Raw genomic sequence first — 21746 nt, 5'->3', positions numbered from 1 at the left:
ACATTCTTCATAGGCAAAGGCAAACATTGCAAGTCAACTTTGTATGTAACGTTTGCTACCTTGCTATAATCTGAATGTCGGTATAACAGATGTAGTACAGCTGTGTTATCTCTGTTGTAATGAGTGGTACCCTGCTTTGCAAATTAAAAGGAATACTTATTTTAAAAAACTCACCACAGCTACAATAGAAGATTTGCATTTTTTCCAAGTTGCAAATAGTGTGAACAGGCCATTGGACCGACCTGAACGAAACCCCTCTGGGGCCAATGGGTCAGGATAGCTAGAACCAAGAGCAGAGACCGTGAGGCATAGTTTCTTCCATAGGCTGGCTGACTGCTCTCCGTACAGCAAGAGGAAGTGACCAGAGCGGGCCAGGCTTCCCCCATTTCAGTGTGTGCATGCGTGTGTGAGCAGGGATATGATGTGGACTTTTCCAGGCCTCATCTTCAATGGATATGTGTATTCTATTTCCACTGGCTCACACATGAAGGTAAACACTGGGCATCGCTGTTTCACCCTGTCTAAAAGAAGGAACACTGGATTAGAAACTGTCTGAGTTGTTGGACTACAACTGTGGGGTCTTATAAATTACAACAAAAAAGCAACATTTTGCATGGCATGACATTAGCGCTGCATAGTCCTCAGACTTTTCTATCTGCTAATGTCTTTTTGAAAGTAGGTCAACCATGTATGCGTAAAATGTAGTATAGGAGTACATCATATATGCTGTACATTTGTGCACCTGCTTTTGAAAAATTTAGGAAATTGAACGTTTTTGGACCTGCAGAAAAGCCATGTTGTGTAGTACATGGGTACAACGTGTGGTGGCGCAAATGATTGGCACTGGCAGCACGAGAGAGCCAGCCAAACAAACAGTACCACAGAGTGCGCACTTCCTGGTAGCTGGTCGTTCATCGGTTCTGTTGTTGTGAGCTTGGTAAATGAAGGGACTACGATGAAACTGCCATTTTTATGGGAATACTAATAGCAATCGCTGCTGGCAATATTGGGGTGGTGGTAAACACACCGGGAACGGTGTCTTGACGTCTCCAAACACTGCATGAGGCTGTCGGTGGAATGTCGCTGAGCTCAGGCGGGTGGACTACTCACACCCCTCCGCCGGACCCGTCCTCATCTATCGCTGGCTATGGGGCCTCACAAACTGGCTGCCATACCGTCTTGATGTCGGTACGGGTATCAGTTTGCCATTCTGGTATTCGGCCGCTGTGTCTTCCAGGGGCAGGTGATGAGTCACTCCGTCTACAGCTCAGTATGGACCCCGGGAAGTCCGGGGAATTCCGTGTCACGCTACGGGACACCAGCGGAACAACGGGTCGGAGTGTGGTAAGAGAGATAAGGGTTAAAGGGGGATTTCAATTCATGTCATTTGTCAGCCATGTTGACAAATAATGTTTATTGCTTTTGACTAAATGCAAAATGGTGTTCATTAAAAATAGTTGTTGAAATTGCCAGCTAAAACGCAATGAAGTAAAGTTACATGTCACGTGATGTTTTTATTATTACCAGTGTTACCAAGGTAGGCAGGCATGTGTGTACAGGGGGTTTTAAAACAACACTATGACATTTCTCCTGGTCTCATGCTTACATTTGACAGGCATGCATGAGTTATTTAGTCATTTGAAACAGATAATTTATAGTTAAACAAAATACACAGAACAAAAATATAAGCACAACAGATTTTACTGAGTTACAGTTCATATAAGGAAATCAGTCAGTTGAAATAAATAAATTAGGCCCTAATCCATGGATTTCACATGACTGGGAATACAGATATGCATCTGTTGGTAACAGATACCTTAAAAAAAAGAAGATAGGGGCATGGATCAGAAGACCAGTCAGTATCTGGTGTGACCACCATTTGGCTCATGCAGCGTGACACATCTCCTTTGCATAGAGTTGATCAGGCTGTTGATTGTGGCCTGTGGAATGTTGTCCCACTCCTCTTCAATTGCTGTGCAAAGTTGCTGGATATTGGCAGGAAATGGAACGCACTGTTGTACATATCGATCCAGAGCATCCCAAACATGCTCAATGGGTGACATGTCTGGTGAGTATGCAGGCCATGGAAGAACTGGGACATTTTAAGCTTCCAGGAATTATGTACAGAAACTTGCGACATGGGGCTGTGCATTATCATGCTGAAACATGAGGAGATGGTGGAGGATGAATGGCACGACAATGGGCCTCAGGATCTCGTCACGGTATCTCATTCAAATTACCATGCTATTGTTTTCGTTGTCCTTAGCTTATGCCTACCCATATCATAACCCCACCATGGGGCACTCTGTTCACAATGTTGACATCAGCAAACCACTCGCCTACACAACGCCATACACGCTGTCTGCCATCTGCCCAGTACATTTGAAACCGGGATTCATCTGTGAAGCTTCTCCAGCGTGCCAGTGCCCATCGAAGGTCAGCATTTGACCACTGAAGTCGTTTATGACGCCGAACTGCAGTCCGGTGAAGACCCTGGTGAGGACGTCGAGCACGCAGATGAGCTTCCCTGAGACTGTTTCTGAAAGTTTGTGCAGAAATTCTTCAGTTGTGCAAACCCACAGTTTCATCAGCTGTCCAGGTGGCTGGTCTCAGACGATCCCGCTGGTGAAGAAGCCGGATGTGGAGGTCCTGGCCTGGTGTGGTTACACGTGGTCTGCTGTTGTGATGCCGGTTGGACGTACTGCCAAATTCTCTAAAACGATGTTGGAGGCGGCTTATGGTAGCGAAAAGAACATTCAATTCTCTGGCAACAGCTGTGGTGGACATGCCTGCAGTCAGCATGCCAATTGCATGCGCCCTCAAATCTTGAGACATCTGTGGCATTGTATTGTGTGACACAACTGCATATTTTAGAGTGACCTTTTATTGTCCCCAGCACAAGGTGCACCTGTGTAATGACCGTGCTGTTTAATCAGCTTCTTTATATGCCCCACCTGTCAGGTGGATGGACTATCTTGGCAAAGGAAAAAATGCTCACTAACAGGGATGTAAACTAATTTGTGCACACAATTTGAGAGAAATAAGCTTTTTGTGTGTATAGAACATTTCTGGGATCTTTTATTTCAGCTAATGAAACACTTTACATGTTGCGTTTAATATTTTTGTCCAGTATAGTTATATATTCTTCTCATCAAACATTCCCACTGACTAGGTCTATAGGCTGTACCTTGCTACAGTGCTGTCCAATCAATCTCTCCCAAAAACAGAGCTCAAAAGTAATTCCAGTGCAAGAATTACAGTCAACATACTACCATGGAACAAACAGTGGTAGGCAGCCAATTTCAGTGTGATCAAATGAGCACCACTCTTCTTCTCTCTCCCCCTCCATGTCTTCCAGTCCATTGCAGAGTTTGACCTGAGGTCGGTGCACTATGAGGTGAAATCACCAAAATGCCATGAGCTGAGTTTGGCCACGCCCCCTCACGACCGCATCAGCTTCAACTTCCGCTGCGAGCAGGAGGCTGAGGAGTGGGCCACAGTGGTGATGTCATCACTCCGAGAGGCACACAGGGGTCAGTCTACTTTCTTCCCGCCTCTTTTCTCTTTGATCTGATATTCCACTATATTCTCCTCTAATCTTTGCTGTGCTCTAATAACTTGAGTCCCCTGTCTTCTCCTGTCCTGACCCCTCAGTGTCCGACAGCCCTCCCACCGATGACCGACAACTTCCTCTAGAGGCCTTTGAGACACCTAGCTCCACTTCCTTACCACGCACAGGTAGCCCTCAACAGTGGGGGTGTGTGTACAGTAGTGTATTGGCCAAGTTTCTACCCTTTTTCAATTGCTCACTGTCCCTGACTCTGTGTTTCTCCCTTGTGTCCATTCGTCTGTAGAGGAGATGTGTGCTGAGCTGACCAGGGCCATCCAGGCTGGTGACATCCAGGCGGCCTCCATCTACGCTGCCACCCTGGCTCGTCAGCAGGCAGCGCTGAAGATCCAGCCCTCTGAGAGGAGCTACGGCGACACAGAGCTTAGGTGAGAGAATTAAGAGCAAACAAGCTACTGGGTAGAAGAACAGGAAGTTATTGAAGAAGTAAGAATATTGTGCGAATTGGTGCGATGACAGGAAATGGGTATTTTAGGAGTTCATGACGATTGTATCTTTCTGTGAAAGCTTGGCTGTAGTGGTCGAAGATTCTTCGTCTTCCTGTTGTGTCACAGTGAAAGTCCTCCCCCACGCGACCATCGCAATACTCAAGCAGCAGGTTAGTCTGAACAGCTAAAATAAGAATATATATTTTTTTACAGTTTGAATTTGAATTCAGATCTCTATAACAGTATTTAGCTCTACAATAGTTTCAACATAATGTAAACCTACTTTCTGTCTTCAGTTTTTGTACCTTTCTGTATGTCCCTCTGTCCCCTAGGTATTCCTGGAGTATGGCTTCCATCCGCGGGTGCAGCGCTGGGTGATTGGCCAGTGTCTGTGCGCCGACCAGCGCTCTCTAGCGTCCTACGGGGTGCGTAGGGACGGAGACACAGCCTTCCTGTACCTCCTCTCTGCCCGCCACGCCCGCCTCACACGGCAGCTGCTCCAGCAGGACCAGGAAAGAGCCCTCCTCACCCCCGCTACCCCTCCTCCTGAGACCCCAAGCAACGGCCCCACATCCCAGGAATGGAGGGGTTACAGCACCCTGCCCCCCAGACTGAGCCACAGCAGCATGGGTGACACTGCTAAACACTCACACAAATGCACGCACATACACACCATTGACAGAAGGACCCATTGTGTTGGCTTCCTCCTGACGAGCTTTGTTCCGATAGGTTCAAATGGAGCGCGGCCAAATGGAGCCGGGGCAGAGAGGCTGAACATCAGTGAAATCAAAGACCTCATCAACCTGGAGATGCCACAACTCAACAAAGCACTTACCCCTATGAAATCAGGCCCTCAGGTACACTATTATTATTATTATTTATTTCACCTTTATTTAACCAGGGAAGCCAGTTGAGAATAAGTTCTCATTTACAACTGCGACCTGGCCAAGATAAAGCAAAGCAGTGCGATTAAAAACAACAACAACACAGAGTTACATATGGGGTAAACAAAACGTACAGTCAATAACACAATAGAAAATATATATACAGTGTGTGTGAATGTAGTAAGTTATGGAGGTAAGGCAATAAATAGGCCATAGTGCAAAATAATTACAAATTAGTATTAACACTGGAGTGATAGATGTGCAGAAGATGATGTGCAAATAGTGATACTGGGGTGCAAATGAGCAAAATAAATAACAATATGGGGATGAGGTAGTTGGGTGGGCTAATTACAGATGGGCTGTGTACAGGTGCAGTGGTCGGTAAGCTGCTCTGACAACTGATGCTTAAAGTTAGTGAGGGAGATAAATGTCTCCAGCTTCAGAGATTTTTGCAGTTCGTTCCAGTCATTTGCAGCAGAGAACTGGAAGGAATGGCGGCCAAAGAAGGTGTTGGCTTTGGGCATGACCAGTGAGATATACCTGCTGGAACACATACTACGGGTGGGTGTTGCTATGGTGACCAATGATCTAAGATAAGGCGGGGACTTGCCTAGAAGTGATTTATAGATGACCTGGAGCCAGTGGGTTTGGCGACAAATATGAAGTGAGGGCCAACGAGAGCGTACAGGTCACAATGGTGGGTAGTATATGGGGCTTTGGTGACAAAACGGATGGCACTGTGATAGACTACATCCAATTTGCTGAGTAGAGTGTTGGAGGCTATTTTGTAAATGACATCGCCGAAGTCAAGGATCGGTAGGATAGTCCGTTTTACGAGGGCATGTTTGGCAGCATGATGGAAGGAGGCTTTGTTGCGAAATAAGTAGCCGATTCTAGATTTAACTTTGGATTGGAGATGCTTAATGTGAGTCTGGAAGGAGAGTTTACGGTCTAACCAGACACCTAGGTATTTGTAGTTGTCCACATATTCTAAGTCAGACCCGCCGAGAGTAGTGATTCTAGTCGGGCGGGCGGGTGCAAGCTGCGTTCGATTGAAGAGCATGCATTTAGTTTTACTAGCGTTTAAGAGCAGTTGGAGGATACGGAAGGAGTGTTGTATGGCATTGAAGCTCATTTGGAGGTTTGTTAACACAGTGTCCAATGAAGGGCCAGATGTAACTGTAAGTCACTCTGGATAAGAGCGTCTGCTAAATAACTAAAATGTCAATGTATACAAAATGGTGTCGTCTGCATAGAGGTGGATCTGAGAGTCACCAGCAGCAAGAGCGACATCATTGATATACACAGAGAATAGAGTCGGCCCGAGAATTGAACCCTGTGGCACCCCCAGAGACTGCCAGAGGTCCAGACAACAGGCCCTCCGATTTGACAAATTGAACTCTATCTGAGAAGTAGTTGGTGAACCAGGCGAGGCAGTCATTTGAGAAACCAAGGCTATTTAGTCTGCCAATAAGAATGCGGTGATTGACAGAGTCAAAAGCCTTGGCCAGGTCGATGAAGACGGCTGCACAGTACTGTCTTTTATCGATCACGGTTATTATATCGTTTAGGACCTTGAGCGGGGCTGAGGTGCACCCATGACCAGCTCGGAAACCAGATTGCATAGCGGAGAAGGTACGGTGGGATTCGAAATGGTCGGTGATCTGTTTGTTAACTTGGCTTTCAAATACTTTCGAAAGGCAGGGCAGGATGGATATAGGTCTGTAACAGTTTGGATCTAGAGTGTCACCCCCTTTGAAGAGGGGGATGACCGCAGCAGCTATCCAATCTCTGGGGATCTCAGACGATATCGAAAGAGAGGTTGAACAGGCTAGTAATAGGGGTTGCAACAATTTCAGCTGCTAATTTTAGAAAGAAAGGGTCCAGATTGTCTAGCCCAACTGATTAGCTCTGTACAGGACCCCTTGGTAATAATTGAATAACTATTTCACTCCACTACATGGATTTCACCCTCATAACACAACTGATGCATACCTAGATGCTGTATGTTGACATACAGTAGGTTTCCATCTACAGTGGGGAAAAAAAGTATTTAGTCAGCCACCAATTGTGAAAGTTCTCCCACTTAAAAAGATGAGAGAGGTCTGTAATTTTCATCATAGGTACAGGTCAACTATGACAGACAAATTGAGAAAAAAAATTCCAAAAAATCACATTGTAGGATTTTTAAGGAATTTATTTGCAAATTATGGTGAAAAATAAGTATTTGGTCACCTACAAACAAGCAAGATTTCTGGCTCTCACAGACCTGTAACTTCTTCTTTAAGAGGCTCCTCTGTCCTCCACTCGTTACCTGTATTAATGGCACCTGTTTGAACTTGTTATCAGTATAAAAGACACCTGTCCACAATCTCAAACAGTCACACTCCAAACTCCACTATGGCCAAGACCAAAGAGCTGTCAAAGGACACCAGAAACAAAATTGTAGACCTGCACCAGGCTGGGAAGACTGAATCTGCAATAGGTAAGCAGCTTGGTTTGAAGAAATCAACCGTGGGAGCAATTATTAGGAAATGGAAGACATACAAGACCACTGATAATCTCCCTCGATCTGGGGCTCCACGCAAGATCTCCCCCCGTGGGGTCAAAATGATCACAAGAACGGTGAGCAAAAATCCCAGAACCACACGGGGGACCTAGTGAATGACCTGCAGAGAGCTGGGACCAAAGTAACAAAGCCTACCATCAGTAACACACTACGCCGCCAGGGACTCAAATCCTGCAGTGCCAGTACATGTCCAGGCCCGTCTGAAGTTTGCTAGAGTGCATTTGGATAATCCAGAAGAGGATTGGGAGAATGTCATATGGTCAGATGAAACCAAAATATAACTTTTTGGTAAAAACTCAACTCGTCGTGTTTGGAGGACAAAGAATGCTGAGTTGCATCCAAAGAACACAATACCTACTGTGAAGCATGGGGGTGGAAACATCATGCTTTGGGGCTGTTTTTCTGCAAAGGGACCAGGACGACTGATCTGTGTAAAGGAAAGAATGAATGGGGCCATGTATCGTGAGATTTTGAGTGAAAACCTCCTTCCATCAGCAAGAGCATTGAAGATGAAACGTGGCTGGGTCTTTCAGCATGACAATGATCCCAAACACACCGCCCGGGTAACGAAGGAGTGGCTTCGTAAGAAGCATTTCAAGGTCCTGGAGTGGCCTAGCCAGTCTCCAGATCTCAACCCCATAGAAAATCTTTGGAGGGAGTTGAAAGTCCGTGTTGCCCAGCGACAGCCCCAAAACATCACTGCTCTAGAGGAGATCTGCATGGAGGAATGGGCCAAAATACCAGCAACAGTGTGTGAAAACCTTGTGAAGACTTACAGAAAACGTTTGACCTGTGTCATTGCCAACAAAGGGTATATAACAAAGTATTGAGAAACTTTTGTTATTGACCAAATACTTATTTTCCACCATAATTTGCAAATAAATTCATTAAAAATCCTACAATGTGATTTTCTGGATTTTGTCTGTCATAGTTGACGTGTACCTATGATGAAAATTACAGGCCTCTCCCATCTTTTTAAGTGGGAGAACTTGCACAATTGGTGGCTGACTAAATACTTATTTTCCCCACTGTACACACCTGTAAAGACCGTCTCACTGTGTGTCTCAGGGTTGGGCCTGCCCCTCTTGCACGTACATAAACAAGCCCACGCGGCCTGGGTGTGAGATCTGCAGTACAGACCGTCCAGAGAGCTATACTGTTCCTGGGAGCTACAAACCAGACCCTCTGGAGCTCCGCCGCATACAGCAGGAGAAAGAAGCTGTCCGACAGTACCAGCAGGTAGGATGGTTTTATGCTCATGAACACATACAGTGGCTTGCGAAAGTATTCACCACCCCTTGGCATTTTACCTATTTTGTTGCCTTACAACCTGGAATTAAAATGTATTTTTGGGGGGTTTGTGTCATTTGATTTACACAACATGCCTACCACTTTGAAGATGCTAAATCTTTTTTGTGTGTGATACAAACAAGAAATAAGACAAAAAAACAGAACTTGAGCATGCATAACTATTCACCCCCCCAAAGTCAATACTTTGTAGAGCCACCTTTTGCAGCAATTACAACTGCAAGTCTCTTGGGGTATGTCTCTATAAGCTTGGCACATCTAGCCACTGGGATCTTTGCCCATTCTTCAAGGCAAAACTGCTCCAGCTCCTTCGAGTTGGATGGGTTCTGCTGGTGTACAGCAATCTTTAAGTCATACCACAGATTCTCAATTGGATTGAGGTCTGGGCTTTGACTAGGCCATTCCAAGACATTTAAATGTTTCCCCTTAAACCACTCAAGTGTTGCTTTAGCAGTATGCTTAGGGTAATTGTCCTGCTGGAAGGTGAACCTCCGTCCCAGTCTCAAATCTCTGGAAGACTGAAACAGGTTTCCCTCAAGAATTTCCCTGTATTTAGCGCCATCCATAATTCCTTCAATTCTGACCAGTTTCCCAGTCCCTGCCGATGAAAAGCATCCCCACAGCATGATGCTGCCACCACCATGCCTCACTGTGGGGATGGTGTTCTCGGGGTGATGAGAGGTGTTGGGTTCGCACCTGACATAGCGTTTTCCTTGATGGCCAAAAAGCTCAATTTTAGTCTCATCTGACCAGAGTACCTTCTTCCATATGTTTGGGGAGTCTCCCACATTGCTTTTTGGCGAACACCAAACGTGTTTGCCTATTTGTTTCTTTAAGCAATGGCTTTTGTCTGGCCACTCTTCCGTAAAGCCCAGCTCTGTGGAGTGTACGGCTTAAAGTGGTCCTATGAACAGATACTCCAATCTCTGCTGTGGAGCTTTGTAGTCTCTCTCTCTGATTAATGCCCTCCTTGCCTGGTCCGTGAGTTTTGGTGGGCGGCCCTCTCTTGGCAGGTTTGTAGTGGTGCCATATTCTTTCAATTTTTTTATAATGGATTTAATGGTGCTCCGTGGGATGTTCAAAGTTTCTGATATTTTTTTTATAACCCAACCCTGATATGTACTTCTCCACAACTTTGTCCCTGACCTGTTTAGAGCTCCTTGGTCTTCATGGTGCCGCTTGCTTGGTGGTGCCCCTTGCTTAGTGGTGTTGCAGACTCTGGGGCCTTTCAGAACAGGTGTATATATATATATATATATATATATATATATATATATATATACTGAGATCATGTGACAGATCAGGTGACACTTCGATTGCACACAGGTGGACTTTATTTAACTAATTATGTGACTTCTGAAGGTAATTGGTTGCACCAGATCTTATTTAGGGGCTTCATAGCAAAGGGGGTGAATACATATGCACACACCACTTTTCCGTTTTTTATTTTGTATAAATTTTTTGAAACTTCTTTAGTTCTTTTTTTCATTTCACTTCACCAATTTGGACTATTTTGTGTATGTCCATTACATGAAATCCAAATAAAAATCCATTTAAATTACAGGTTGTAATGCAACAAAATAGGAAAAACACTCACTCACTCACTCATGCACGTAAACACATTCAAATGGTGCGTACAGCAGGAAATGCAAGCTGTCAGACAGTGCCAACAGGACCGGTAGGAACATCTGATGCAGACACACACATACACACTCTTGCATATGCACACAGTTTACAGTTCATTACAGTGCGTCATTTATTAGGGAAAAGGTTTATTAGGGAAAAGGTAGGCTTAGTAGGGATAGTAGGAGTTGAGACGACCAGGGATGGTAGGCTGGGCTCTAAGGCTGACTCTCTTCTCTTCTGTCTCTTTGTTTTTTGAAGGAGGAAGGGAGAAGAGAGGAGCTGAGGGGCGCGGGTGCTCAAAATGACTCACTACTGGAAAACTTGGCCATGGACTAGACACACACACACACACACACACACCACGTAACATCGCAGAAAGACGCTGACTGACTGATGCACACACACACACTTTCTATGTTTTTGTAAACATACTTGAACGTTCTTTTCAACCCATGCACTCACGCTCAAGCTACTAAGTAATACTCATTTATCGTATGACAGAATCTCAGTGACTGTACACTACATTACATAGCATTGTGGCTTCCTACCCTCTGACATTGTTTGATACAAATACACTACATATACAAAAGTATATGGACACCCCTTCAAATTAGTGGACTCAGCTATTTCAGCCACACCCGTTGCTTATAGGTGTATAAAATTGAGCACACAACCATGCAATCTCCATAGACAAACATTGGCAGTAGAATGGCCTTACTGAACAGCTCAGTGACTTTCAACGTGGCACCGTCATAGGATGCCACCTTTCCAACAAGTCAGGTTTAAAAATGTCTGCCCTACTAGAGCTGCCCCTGTAAGTGCTGTTATTGTGAAGTGGAAACGTCTAGAAGCAACAACGGCTCAGCCGCGAAGTGGTAGGCCACACAAGCTCACAGAACGGGACCAACGAGTGCTGAAGCGCATAGTGCGTAAAAATCGTCTGTCCTCGGTTGCAACACTCACTACCAAGTTCCAATCTGCCTCTGGAAGCTACGTCAGCACAATAACTGTTCGTCGGGAGCTTCATGAAATGGGTTTCCATGGCCAAGCAGCCACACACACCTAAGATCACCATGCGCAATGCCAAGCGTCGGCTGGAGTGGTGTAAAGCTGGCATAGTGCCAACTGTAAAGTTTGGTGGAGGAGGAATAATGTTCTGGGGCTGTTTTTCATAGTTCGGGCTAGGCCCCTTAGTTCCAGTGAAGGGAAATCTTAACGCTTCAGCATACAATGACATCATAGACGATTCTGTGCTTCCAACTTTGTAGCAACAGTTTGGGGAAGGCTTTTTCCTGTTTCAGCATGACAAAGCGAGGTCCATACAGAAATGGTTTGTAGAGATCGGTGTGGAAGAACTTGGCTGGCCTGCACAGAGCCCTGACCTCAACCCCATTGAACACCTTTGGGATGAATTGGAACACCGACTGCGAGCCAGGCCTAATCGCCCAACATCAGTGCTCGATCGCACTAATGCTCTTTTGGCTGAATGGAAGCAAGTCCCCGCAGCAATGTTCCAACATCTAGTGGAAAGCCTTCCCAGAAGAGTGGAGGCTGTTGTAGCAGCAAAGGGGGGACCAACTCCATATTAATGCCCATGATTTTGGAATGAGATGTTCGACAAGCAGGTGTCCACATACTTTTGTTCATGTAGTGTACATCAGAAGTGTGTTTGTATGACTTCTAAGCAAATGAAAGAATCATGGCTGTTGTATGTTGAAGTCTTTGTATATAGGACAGCAGGTAGCCTAGTGGTTAAGAGCGTTGGGCCAGTAACCGAAAGGTCGCTGGTTTGAATCCCGAGCCGACTAGCTGAAAGAAATCTGCCGCTGTGCCATTGAGCAAGGCATTTAACTATAATTGCTACTGTAAATTGCTCTGGATAAGAGTGTCTGCTAAATGACTCAAATGTAAATGTAACTTTGCATGTTTGTAATGAATTATGTAATTATACTGCAAGTCCATGTAGGCCAAGTTTGCTTAGTGTGTGCCAACCAGTTGAAACCTACCATTTCAGAGAAAACAAAGAACTGCTGTGTTGCCCACTCTGTGCCTGTGTTACAGTCAGGGTCATCAAGTGGACAACTTCAATGGCCGTTTGTTTTTAATGTGTTATCTTTCAAAATGCACAATTTAATAAATAATGAAGGCCTTTTGACATCCATGTTGTTGCAATTAAAACGTGTATTTAACTGTAATAAAGCAAGCGAATAAAATGCTGTTTCGAACAAAATGAACGTCTGTCTGTGTGTGTGAACGATGTGTGTGTTCAACGTGTGTGTTCAACGTGTGTGTTGTATGTTGTGGATCCCCACCACCCCAGGCGAGGGAGACAGAGCGGAGGGAGAACTTTGCCCGGCTGGTGATGTTGGATGGAAAGGACCTGGTGCCCAACCCAGATGCTGTGGAATGTAGGATCTGTTACCTGGACCTGCAGCCTGGGGAGGGAGTCCTGCTCAGAGAGTGTCTCCACTGTTTCTGCAGGTAACACTCAGAGACATGGGAGACAGTATCCGTCCACAATTCTCTTGACCCTCCTCCTAATTACCCTCCCCCTAGTGACCCTCCCCCTCATGACCCAACCCCTCGTGACCCTCCCCCTAGACACTAGCTGATCTGAAAGCATTGGAGCGGTGTTAGCAATGTGACGGAAACTCCACTTAGCCTGCCAGAGAGCTGCTAAGTGCAGCTATAACATCATATTGCTTACACCCCTCGGATTCTTTCTTTCTACAAGAATTGTCTTGGGGTGGATTTCGAACTGTGCAAGAGGGGCGTGGGTGAGATGCTTATGCAGAGATGGAGCAAGTGTGTTGTTGTGTTCACAGAGATTGCCTGCGCTCAGTAGTCCTGATGTGTGAAGACCCGGAGGTGGCCTGTCCGTACCGTGATGACACATACGCCTGTGACTGCACCCTGCAGGGGAGAGAGATCAGAGCTGTGAGTGGAGACATCACTGGCTTCTTTCTAATGTATATAATAGTAGCTACACAAGATGGTCCATTGGATATTATAGACATACTGTGTAACACTGCCTAATGTCTGGTTAATGCAGACCAGACAACCCAACATACATCAGTAATCTAATCATCTCTCTCCCCTCTGCTCTTCCATTCCTTCCTGCCTACCAGTTGGTGTCGGAAGAGGAGTATGAGCGCTGGCTGCAGAGAGGCTTGTCTGTGGCAGAGTCTCGCTGTGAGGGCAGTTACCACTGTGCCAGCCCAGACTGTGCCGGATGGTGTGTGTACGAGGACACAGTCAACGTGTTCGACTGCCCCGTCTGCAACAAGCACAACTGCCTGCTCTGCAAGGTACACACACACACACACACACACATCACATTTAGATTCACCATTAATTGCATTCACCATGGATTTGAACAGATCTCATTCTCTACTCTGTCTGTCTCTCTCAGGCAATCCATGAAGGGATGGACTGTAAGCAGTACCAGGATGACCTGACGGCCCGTGCTGAGAACGACTCGGCAGCCCGCAGAACTAGAGATCTACTCAAGGTGACGCACAGACACTTTTACACACATACTTTATACCTGTAGATCGATTTCAGCATTGAGGACAATGAGATTTTAGGGGAAGGATTGTTAGTGTTTTCAGGTTAGTAAGACTTTGCTCATATCATATTAACAGATAATAACTGTTACATTAACATGTAATACCTCTCTCTCTCTCTCTCTCTCTCTCTCTCTCTCTCTCTCTCTCTCTCTCTCTCGCTCGCTCGCTCGCTCTCTCTCTCTCTCAGACCCTGGTCCTCTCCGGGGAGGCCATGCACTGCCCTCAGTGCGGCATCATCGTGCAGAAAAAGGAGGGCTGTGATTGGCTGCGTTGCACTGTCTGTCACAGTGAGATCTGCTGGGTCACCAGAGGGCCTCGCTGGGGGCCAGGGGTAAGAGCCCGCCCCTCCTGTCTCTCTCTGTCACATTCAGTCTAGCTCTGCATGGTGGTGCTCCTCTGGTCACCTGTAATGCAGACATTTCACATTTGTCTGTCTGCTACCTGTGCAGCGCAGCATGTAGCCTAGCAGTTAGAGCGTTGGGCCAGTAACTGAAAGGTCGCTGGTTCGAATATCCGCACCGACAAGGTGAAAAATCTGTTAATGTGCCCTTGAGAAAGGCACTTAACCCTAATTCGCTCCAGGGGCGCCGTACTACTATGGCCGACCCTATAAAACAACACATTTCACTGCACCTATCCGGTGTGTGACAATAAAATATACACATCTAATGTGCTTCTGTTTCCTCCCAGGGTCCAGGAGACACCAGCGGTGGCTGCCGCTGCAACATCAACAACCAAAAATGTCACCCAAAGTGTCAGAACTGCCACTGAGAAAGACAATGAGGGATGTGTGTGTTGAGAGAGTGAGTGAGTGAGATAGGACAAATTAGTGTGTGTCACTCAAAGGATTGATGATTGCACTACACATTTAGCTATGCACGTTTCCTGTTGGTTTCTGTTCTCCCTTTAGGCTGCGTTTAGACAGTCAGCCCAATTCTGATTTTTTTTTCACTAATTTGTCTTTTGACCAATCAGATCAGCTCTGAAAAAGATCTGTGAAAAGATCTGATGTGATTGGCCAAAAGACCAATTAGTGGAAAAATATCAGAATTGGGCTGCTTGTCTAAATGACTCATGCAAATAGAGTCATGCAATACTGTTCAGGGACACATTAAACTAAGTGTACTTAACTTTTTCAGCACTCAAAGCCAAAGTCTAATGCTAATTACGGCATTCTGGGGTTGTAACAGAGAGCGTACTGTGTTCTGACTGGAAATAATGCTAATTACGGCATTCTGGGGTTGTAACAGAGAGCGTACTGTGTTCTGACTGGAAATAATGCTAATTACGGCATTCTGGGGTTGTAACAGAGAGCGTACTGTGTTCTGACTGGAAATAATGCTAATTACGGCATTCTGGGGTTGTAACAGAGAGCGTACTGTGTTCTGACTGGAAATAATGCCATTTTTTCTGCATAGAAACAGAACAAACATAATCTCTGTATCAAACTGAATTGCGTTGTGTGTTAATTAATAGCCATTTTGAAAGTACATGAGAGTTCATGTGAAATTAATACTTCATGTTTTTCTATGTTTTAGCACCTCTGAATGAATGCCAGGCTCTGTCACGTAGATCTGTTTTGAAGACTAAGTGTTCTGTTCTATTTATTACACACAGGCTCTTATTACAGACAGACAAATGTATGAATGCCAAGAAAACACTTTCTATCTGCCAGTTTTCATGGAATAATCAGTGGATCTGCTCAGTAGCTGCTGTGTGCCATAGTGCATTTTAAAACAGTGTGTCAATAAAGCCACTCTAAACACAAGATTGAGTCTCTCTAATGAAATGTAATATGATAAAGCATTAGATGAGGGTGGTTCAGAAGAGGGTGGTTTAACACAAAAAACACCACAGTTTGAATGCCTCCTGTTTTGCCAAAGCTCATGAGGATGGCACACTCGGTCTGCGTTTCTTTAGCCTATTCAAGCTGCATAAGGTAATTAAAATGTATTACCCAGTCTATGGTAAATACACTATTTTCATGGTTTACATTGTTAATGTAACAAATATCAGTATGTGTTATTATTTTACATTTTTGCATTTTACTCATTTAGCAGACGCTCTTATCCAGAGCGACTTACAGTTAGTGAATGCAAACATTTTCATACTGTAGCCTACGGAGGAATATAATGCCAGAATTCGTGAAGCTGTTCATTATAGTTCGCTTTTTGTCAGTCAGTGGCAATGTAGGCCTGAATGCAAAACTGATGCATTGCATTGCTAAATGTTTGGAATAAACTAATGATCACTCTACTATGGCAAATCCTAAACCTTGTCATATGATGGTCATCTGTTGCAGTAGTCTGACAACTCACACCAAATTCTTACTATGCTCTGTCGTTCGCTACATACTGTCGTTCGCTACATACTGTCGTTCGCTACATACTGTCAAGCAAGGAGTCTGGGTAGCCAGGCAACTGTTGCAGCTAGCTGGTACTAAAAAGCTGTAAATCCGGTTTCAGAAATGTGACAATACAGGAACAGGAAGACCGATGAGGCTTGCCTCAAGCACATCAATGAAGATTCCGAGATACACTGCACAGTAGGGGCTCTCGCTCACATAGCTGCGGGAAGTAGGGGTGCTGAGGGTGCTGCAGCATCCCCTGATAAATCGAGATTAACCCCTAGTTAAAAAAGTATGACCATCATTTGACAAGGTTTAGGATTTGCCATAGGCATAAGTTTATTCCAAACATTTCGCAATGAAATGCATCAGTTTTGCATTCAGGCCTACATTCCCAATTTAGCCACAACATTTGTGAACTATGCCTTTATTGCTCCTGTATGAGCAGAGAAGAATACCCCCTTTTGCCCTCAGAACAACCTAAATTCGTCGGGACATGGACTCTACAAGGTTTCGAAAGCGTTCCACAGGGATGCTGGCCCATGTCGACTCCAATGCTTCCCACAGTTGTGTCAAGTTGGCTGGATGTCCTTCGGGTGGTGGACCATTCTTAATACACATGGGAAACTGTTGAGCATGAAAATCCCAGCAGCGTTGCAGTTCTTGACACACTCAAACCGGTGCGCCTGCCACTTACTACCATACCCCGTTCAAAAGGCACTTCAAGCTTTTGTCTTGCTCATTCACCCTCTGAATGGCACACATACACAATCCATGTCTCAATTGTCTCAAGGCTTTAAAATCCTTCTTTAACCTGCCTGCTCCCCTTCATCTACACTGATTGAAGTGGATTAAACAAGTGACATCAATAAGGGATCCTAGCTTTCACCTGGATTCACCTGGTCAGTCTATGTTATGGAAAGAGCAGGTGTTCTTAATGTTTTTTATACTCAGTGTACATCATAAGGATGTAGTAGCCTAATGCCTCGATCATACCTACAGTGTCATTGCACAAAATGGTATGCAGCATCATCTGGATATGTGTGCAACAAAAGTTCAGCATTCACCTGCTACCATTTCTGTCAAGCCATCTACACATACAGAATGCACTGCCACTGCAACGCAGTGCTGTAAGGCAAATGCAGTGTTCCATTAGAAATTAATGTACTTCTGGTGTACAAAAACATAATGGCACTGTCGGTGTAATCGAGGCGTTAGGCCAATGTAATAGGCCTATTGTCAACCAATCATATTTCTCAAATCCTTTCGGGAGATGACACTTAGGCCTACTGTGCTTCTGGTGAAGAGCTACAAAATTAAGTAAATAGCTGTATTAGACTGAAAGTAATTTCATCAAACTTGTGAGGCTCTCCTTTCTTATTCAATATATTTGCTGCTACTTCACTCAATCCTATTTTAAAAGTCTCCCTTAACTGTTTTACATTCCCTGAGACCAATCAGAAATGTTTCCTTGGCCATACATGTGGTCTCTCGTTTCTGCATCACCTAATTGAAATTGCATGTTAACTTCAGCGGACTGCCGGGGTGTAGCAAGATGATGGATATACTGACAACACTATATATATACAAAAGTATGTGGACACCCCTTCAAATTAGTGGATTTGGCTATTTCAGCCACACCCGTTGCTGACAGGTGTATAAAATTGAGCACACAGCCATGCAATCTCCATCGACAAACATTGGCAGTAGAATGGCCTTACTGAAGAGCTCAGTGACTTTCAACGTGGCACCGTCATAGGATGCCACCTTTCCAACAAGTCAGTTTGTCAAATTTCTGCCCTGTTAGAGCTGCCCCGGTCAACTGTAAGTGTTGTTATTGTGAAGTGGAAACATCTAGGAGCAACAACGGCTCAGCCGCAAAGTGGTAGGCCACACAAGCTCACAGAACGGGACCACCGAGTGCTTTAGCACATAAAAATCGTCTATCCTCGGTTGCAACACTCCCTACCGAGTTCCAAACTGTCTCTGCAAGCAACGTCAGCACAATAACTGTTTGTCGGAAGCTTCATGAAATGGGTTTCCATGGCCGAGCATCCGCACACAAGCCTAAGATCACCATGCGCAATGCCAAGCGTCGGCTGGAGTGGTGTAAAGCTCTGGAGCAGTGAAAACGGTTTTGGCGGATGCCAGAAGGACGCTATCTGCCCCAATGCATAGTGCCAACTGTAAAGTTTGGTGGAGGAGGAATAATGGTCTGGGGCAGTTTTTCATGTTTTGGGCTAGGCACCTTAGTTCCAGTGAAGGGAAATCTTAACGCTACAGCATACAATGACATTCTAGATGATTCTGTGCTTCCAATTTAGTTGCAACAGTTTGGGAAAGGCCCTTTCCTGTTTCAGCATGACAATGCCCCTGTGCACAAAGAGAGGTCCATACAGAAATGGTTTGTCGAGATCGGTGTGGAAGAACTTGACTGGCCTGCACAAAGCCCTGACCTTAACCCCATCGAACACCATTGGGATTAATTGAAACGCCGACTGCGAGCCAGGCCTAATCGCCCAACATCAGTGCTCGACCTCACTAATGCTCTTGTGGCTGAATGGAAGCAAGTCCCCGCAGCAATGTTCTAGTGGAAAGCCTTCCCAGAAGAGTGGAGGCTGTTATAGCAGCAAAAGGGGGACCAACTCCATATTAATGCCCATGATTTTGGAATGAGATGTTCGACAAGCAGGTGTCCACATACTTTTGGTCATGTAGTGTACTACTCCAGGGTTGCCAGGTCTACCAAAAATGTATAGAATAAAGACTAGTCAAAACCCGACCACAAGGCCTGATACAAAAAATGTTTTGCAGCGAGAGAGGAATTGCTACATTTAGCCAATAAACCCATTTTTTCCATAATGTTATCGAGCAAAATAAGAAGGAATCTCGACTTAACTTCCAACGACCTAAGAAGGTAAATTCGGTTTTCCATCAAAATAATAGTTATTGCTTGCTAATGTGACTAATAAAGGAATCTGAATATGTCGCAAGAGAAAATATATTAAACTTTATAAAACGAATGTTAAATTATTTTCTGCCAACCGTGCCTTCATTATGCAGATGTTAAGACTACAACCCGTTATAAATTGCCTATCTGCGAGATTGATTTGTAATTTCAATAAGAACAGGCTTTCAGAACACCCGGGGCTCAACGCTGACTCCGGGAGGGGGTAGATTTCATCCCTGCACGACCGAAATGAAGCGGCCCGCACTCTTGGCCTCGACGCTAGCAGAGAACATTTTGCAGAAACATCACACTATGTGGCATATCTCACTGCTTTCTTCCATGCGCTGTGCTCTCCTGACGCCAAATAATCAACACTTCTTAATATTAAGTGAATGGATTGTGGTCAGTAAACCCATGGAATATGGTGTTAGGTAACTGCGTAGCTACTGTTAATATTTATGCATAACTATATCGTAATTTTCCATTGAGAAAAAGTATTGGAAAAAGTATTTGTATCATTATTTTGTTACAACATTTTCATAAACCATGTTCAACATTTGATTGGCAACAAAAAAAAGCCTGACGTTGATGTTGGTCACATTACCGCTATGTGGTCGGAGGCGCAGTATGGATAATGTGACGCAATCGCGAAGCCTTCCGAGGCACGTAGAGGCCAATTTTAGCTCAGTACCGCATCGCTGTGCGCCTCTCAACATTTGTTCCAATGCCGAGGGCTCCGTATCCGCATTGACATGATTGGTTGACCGTAGGTGAGGGCGGGAGATCCTGTATAAACACAAACTCACTTCCTTGACAACTTCCTTCACGATGCTGCACGGCCAATGCTGATGTCTGATTGACCATGTAGCGCCTAACTAATGTGAGTTTGTTGTGCTGCGCGCACTCTGCAGTTCTAACATATTCCAAAGGGTGGCAGTCTAGACCACAAATTTATGTTTTGCATGAAATAATGTAGTTTATTTTTATTTTTATAATGTTGTAGTTATTTGCAATATAGCAGGATTGGGATTTTAGGCTGCCATCCTTTGGATTATGTTGGAACTGCGTAAAGCTACTTTCCTACTTTCCTATTTGTCAGCTGTGCAAACCTGTCTTCACTCTTTCCCAAGCGTGTTAGTATATCTTTGTCAATGTCATGATGCATTTTATCTTGGTATCAGGGTCCAACAGTTTATACACACAGTACTTGTCAGAAGTGGCATCTTTCTTTTTTTGAGAGGTAATGTTTAGCAACAACTACTTCCTTTGGCTTGAGAGGAATATGATACATGTTTGTCTTGTGTGGGCCTCTCTGTCTATGTTCTCCTGTGTTCTCGCTCTGTCCTGTCTGCTCCCCTCTCCTCCTTGCTGTCTGAAGTTCTGCTTTCCTGGATCTCCTATATTATTACAGAGATGGAATAGTATCCGTGCCTTTGCAATATGGAGTACTCTGAACACACACACGCACACAGAAGCAATATGAACAGGCAAATCATATGTTTGGCATGGGAAACGTATGTTAACATTGCCAAAGCAAGTGAAGTAGATAGTAAACAAAAGTGAAATAAACAATAAATATTAACAGTAAACATTACACTCAGAAGTTCCAAAAGAATAAAGACATTTCAAATGTCATATTACAGTTTTTCTCAATTGCTAAAACACTAAAACCCATTGGCTGAACAAAGTTCTCAGTTGCCTGGACTCATTTAGCTAATTATGCAGTCTGTTGTCAATACCTTAAACCATTTCACATGGTAAAACACAATTTGCAGATCTCACTTAGACTTTTCAGCAAAACTCTAAACACATTCTCATTCTCAAAACACATACTGCACTCTAATGCACATGTCATCCATACTGGTAAACACAAGTGGCAACAATCAAATACAAATAGAGAACACATGTCATTGATTGAACACAACCACTCAAAATTGATTTAACCTGTTTCAAATGATGCGACACAACCAATATGAGCCAGTTCAGAAAGCAAACAGGTTGTTGAAGGTGGGAAGGAGAAAGTCTGAGAATGGATAGAAGAAACAATGTGAGAGGATGAGGACGAGGACGAGTGCGTATGCGAGGTGGGCGACGAGGAGGAAGAGGAGGAGGAGGGCAAGAAAGAGGAAGAAGAGGACGAAGAGGAAGAGGAAGACAAAGAGTGGAAATATCTGATGAAATTCGAGCAACAGTCATTGACCATGTTCTTGTCCATGGACTGACAATGAGGGAAGCAGGACTTAGAGTGCAACCCAATTTGAGCCGATTTTCTGTGTCCACCATAGTAAGGACATTCAGAGAAGAGAACAGGTACAGTATACTACTGTATTTTTGTAATTGCACATTTACTGTACTACACTATATGCAGCTGTTTCAATAGACATTTGTAAAGTTAATCACTGTATGTACAGTAGGGGAAAAAAGTATTTAGTCAGCC

At 44.5% G+C, this 21746-nt stretch overlaps 1 protein-coding gene across 1 annotated transcript; it reads left to right on the top strand.

Moving 5' to 3' along the window:
* The first annotated feature begins 842 nt into the window (after positions 1–842).
* LOC311104298 (ranBP-type and C3HC4-type zinc finger-containing protein 1-like) lies at positions 843–15780 on the top strand. Its single transcript, XM_084146107.1, has 14 exons — positions 843–1344; positions 3359–3533; positions 3655–3738; positions 3855–3996; positions 4136–4226; positions 4389–4686; positions 4786–4913; positions 8578–8748; positions 12764–12924; positions 13269–13380; positions 13572–13751; positions 13856–13954; positions 14200–14343; positions 14703–15780. The coding sequence occupies exons 1-14, from the start codon at positions 1078–1080 to the stop codon at positions 14781–14783; spliced, it is 2133 nt and encodes a 710-aa protein (XP_084002233.1). The 5' UTR covers positions 843–1077; the 3' UTR covers positions 14784–15780.
* The last annotated feature ends 5966 nt before the right edge of the window (positions 15781–21746 follow it).

The sequence above is a fragment of the Coregonus lavaretus genome (genome assembly GCF_964263955.1).
Source record: "Coregonus lavaretus genome assembly, chromosome: 2".
Lineage (NCBI taxonomy): Eukaryota > Metazoa > Chordata > Actinopteri > Salmoniformes > Salmonidae > Coregonus > Coregonus lavaretus.
This window is presented reverse-complemented; position numbering and strand designations above follow the sequence as displayed.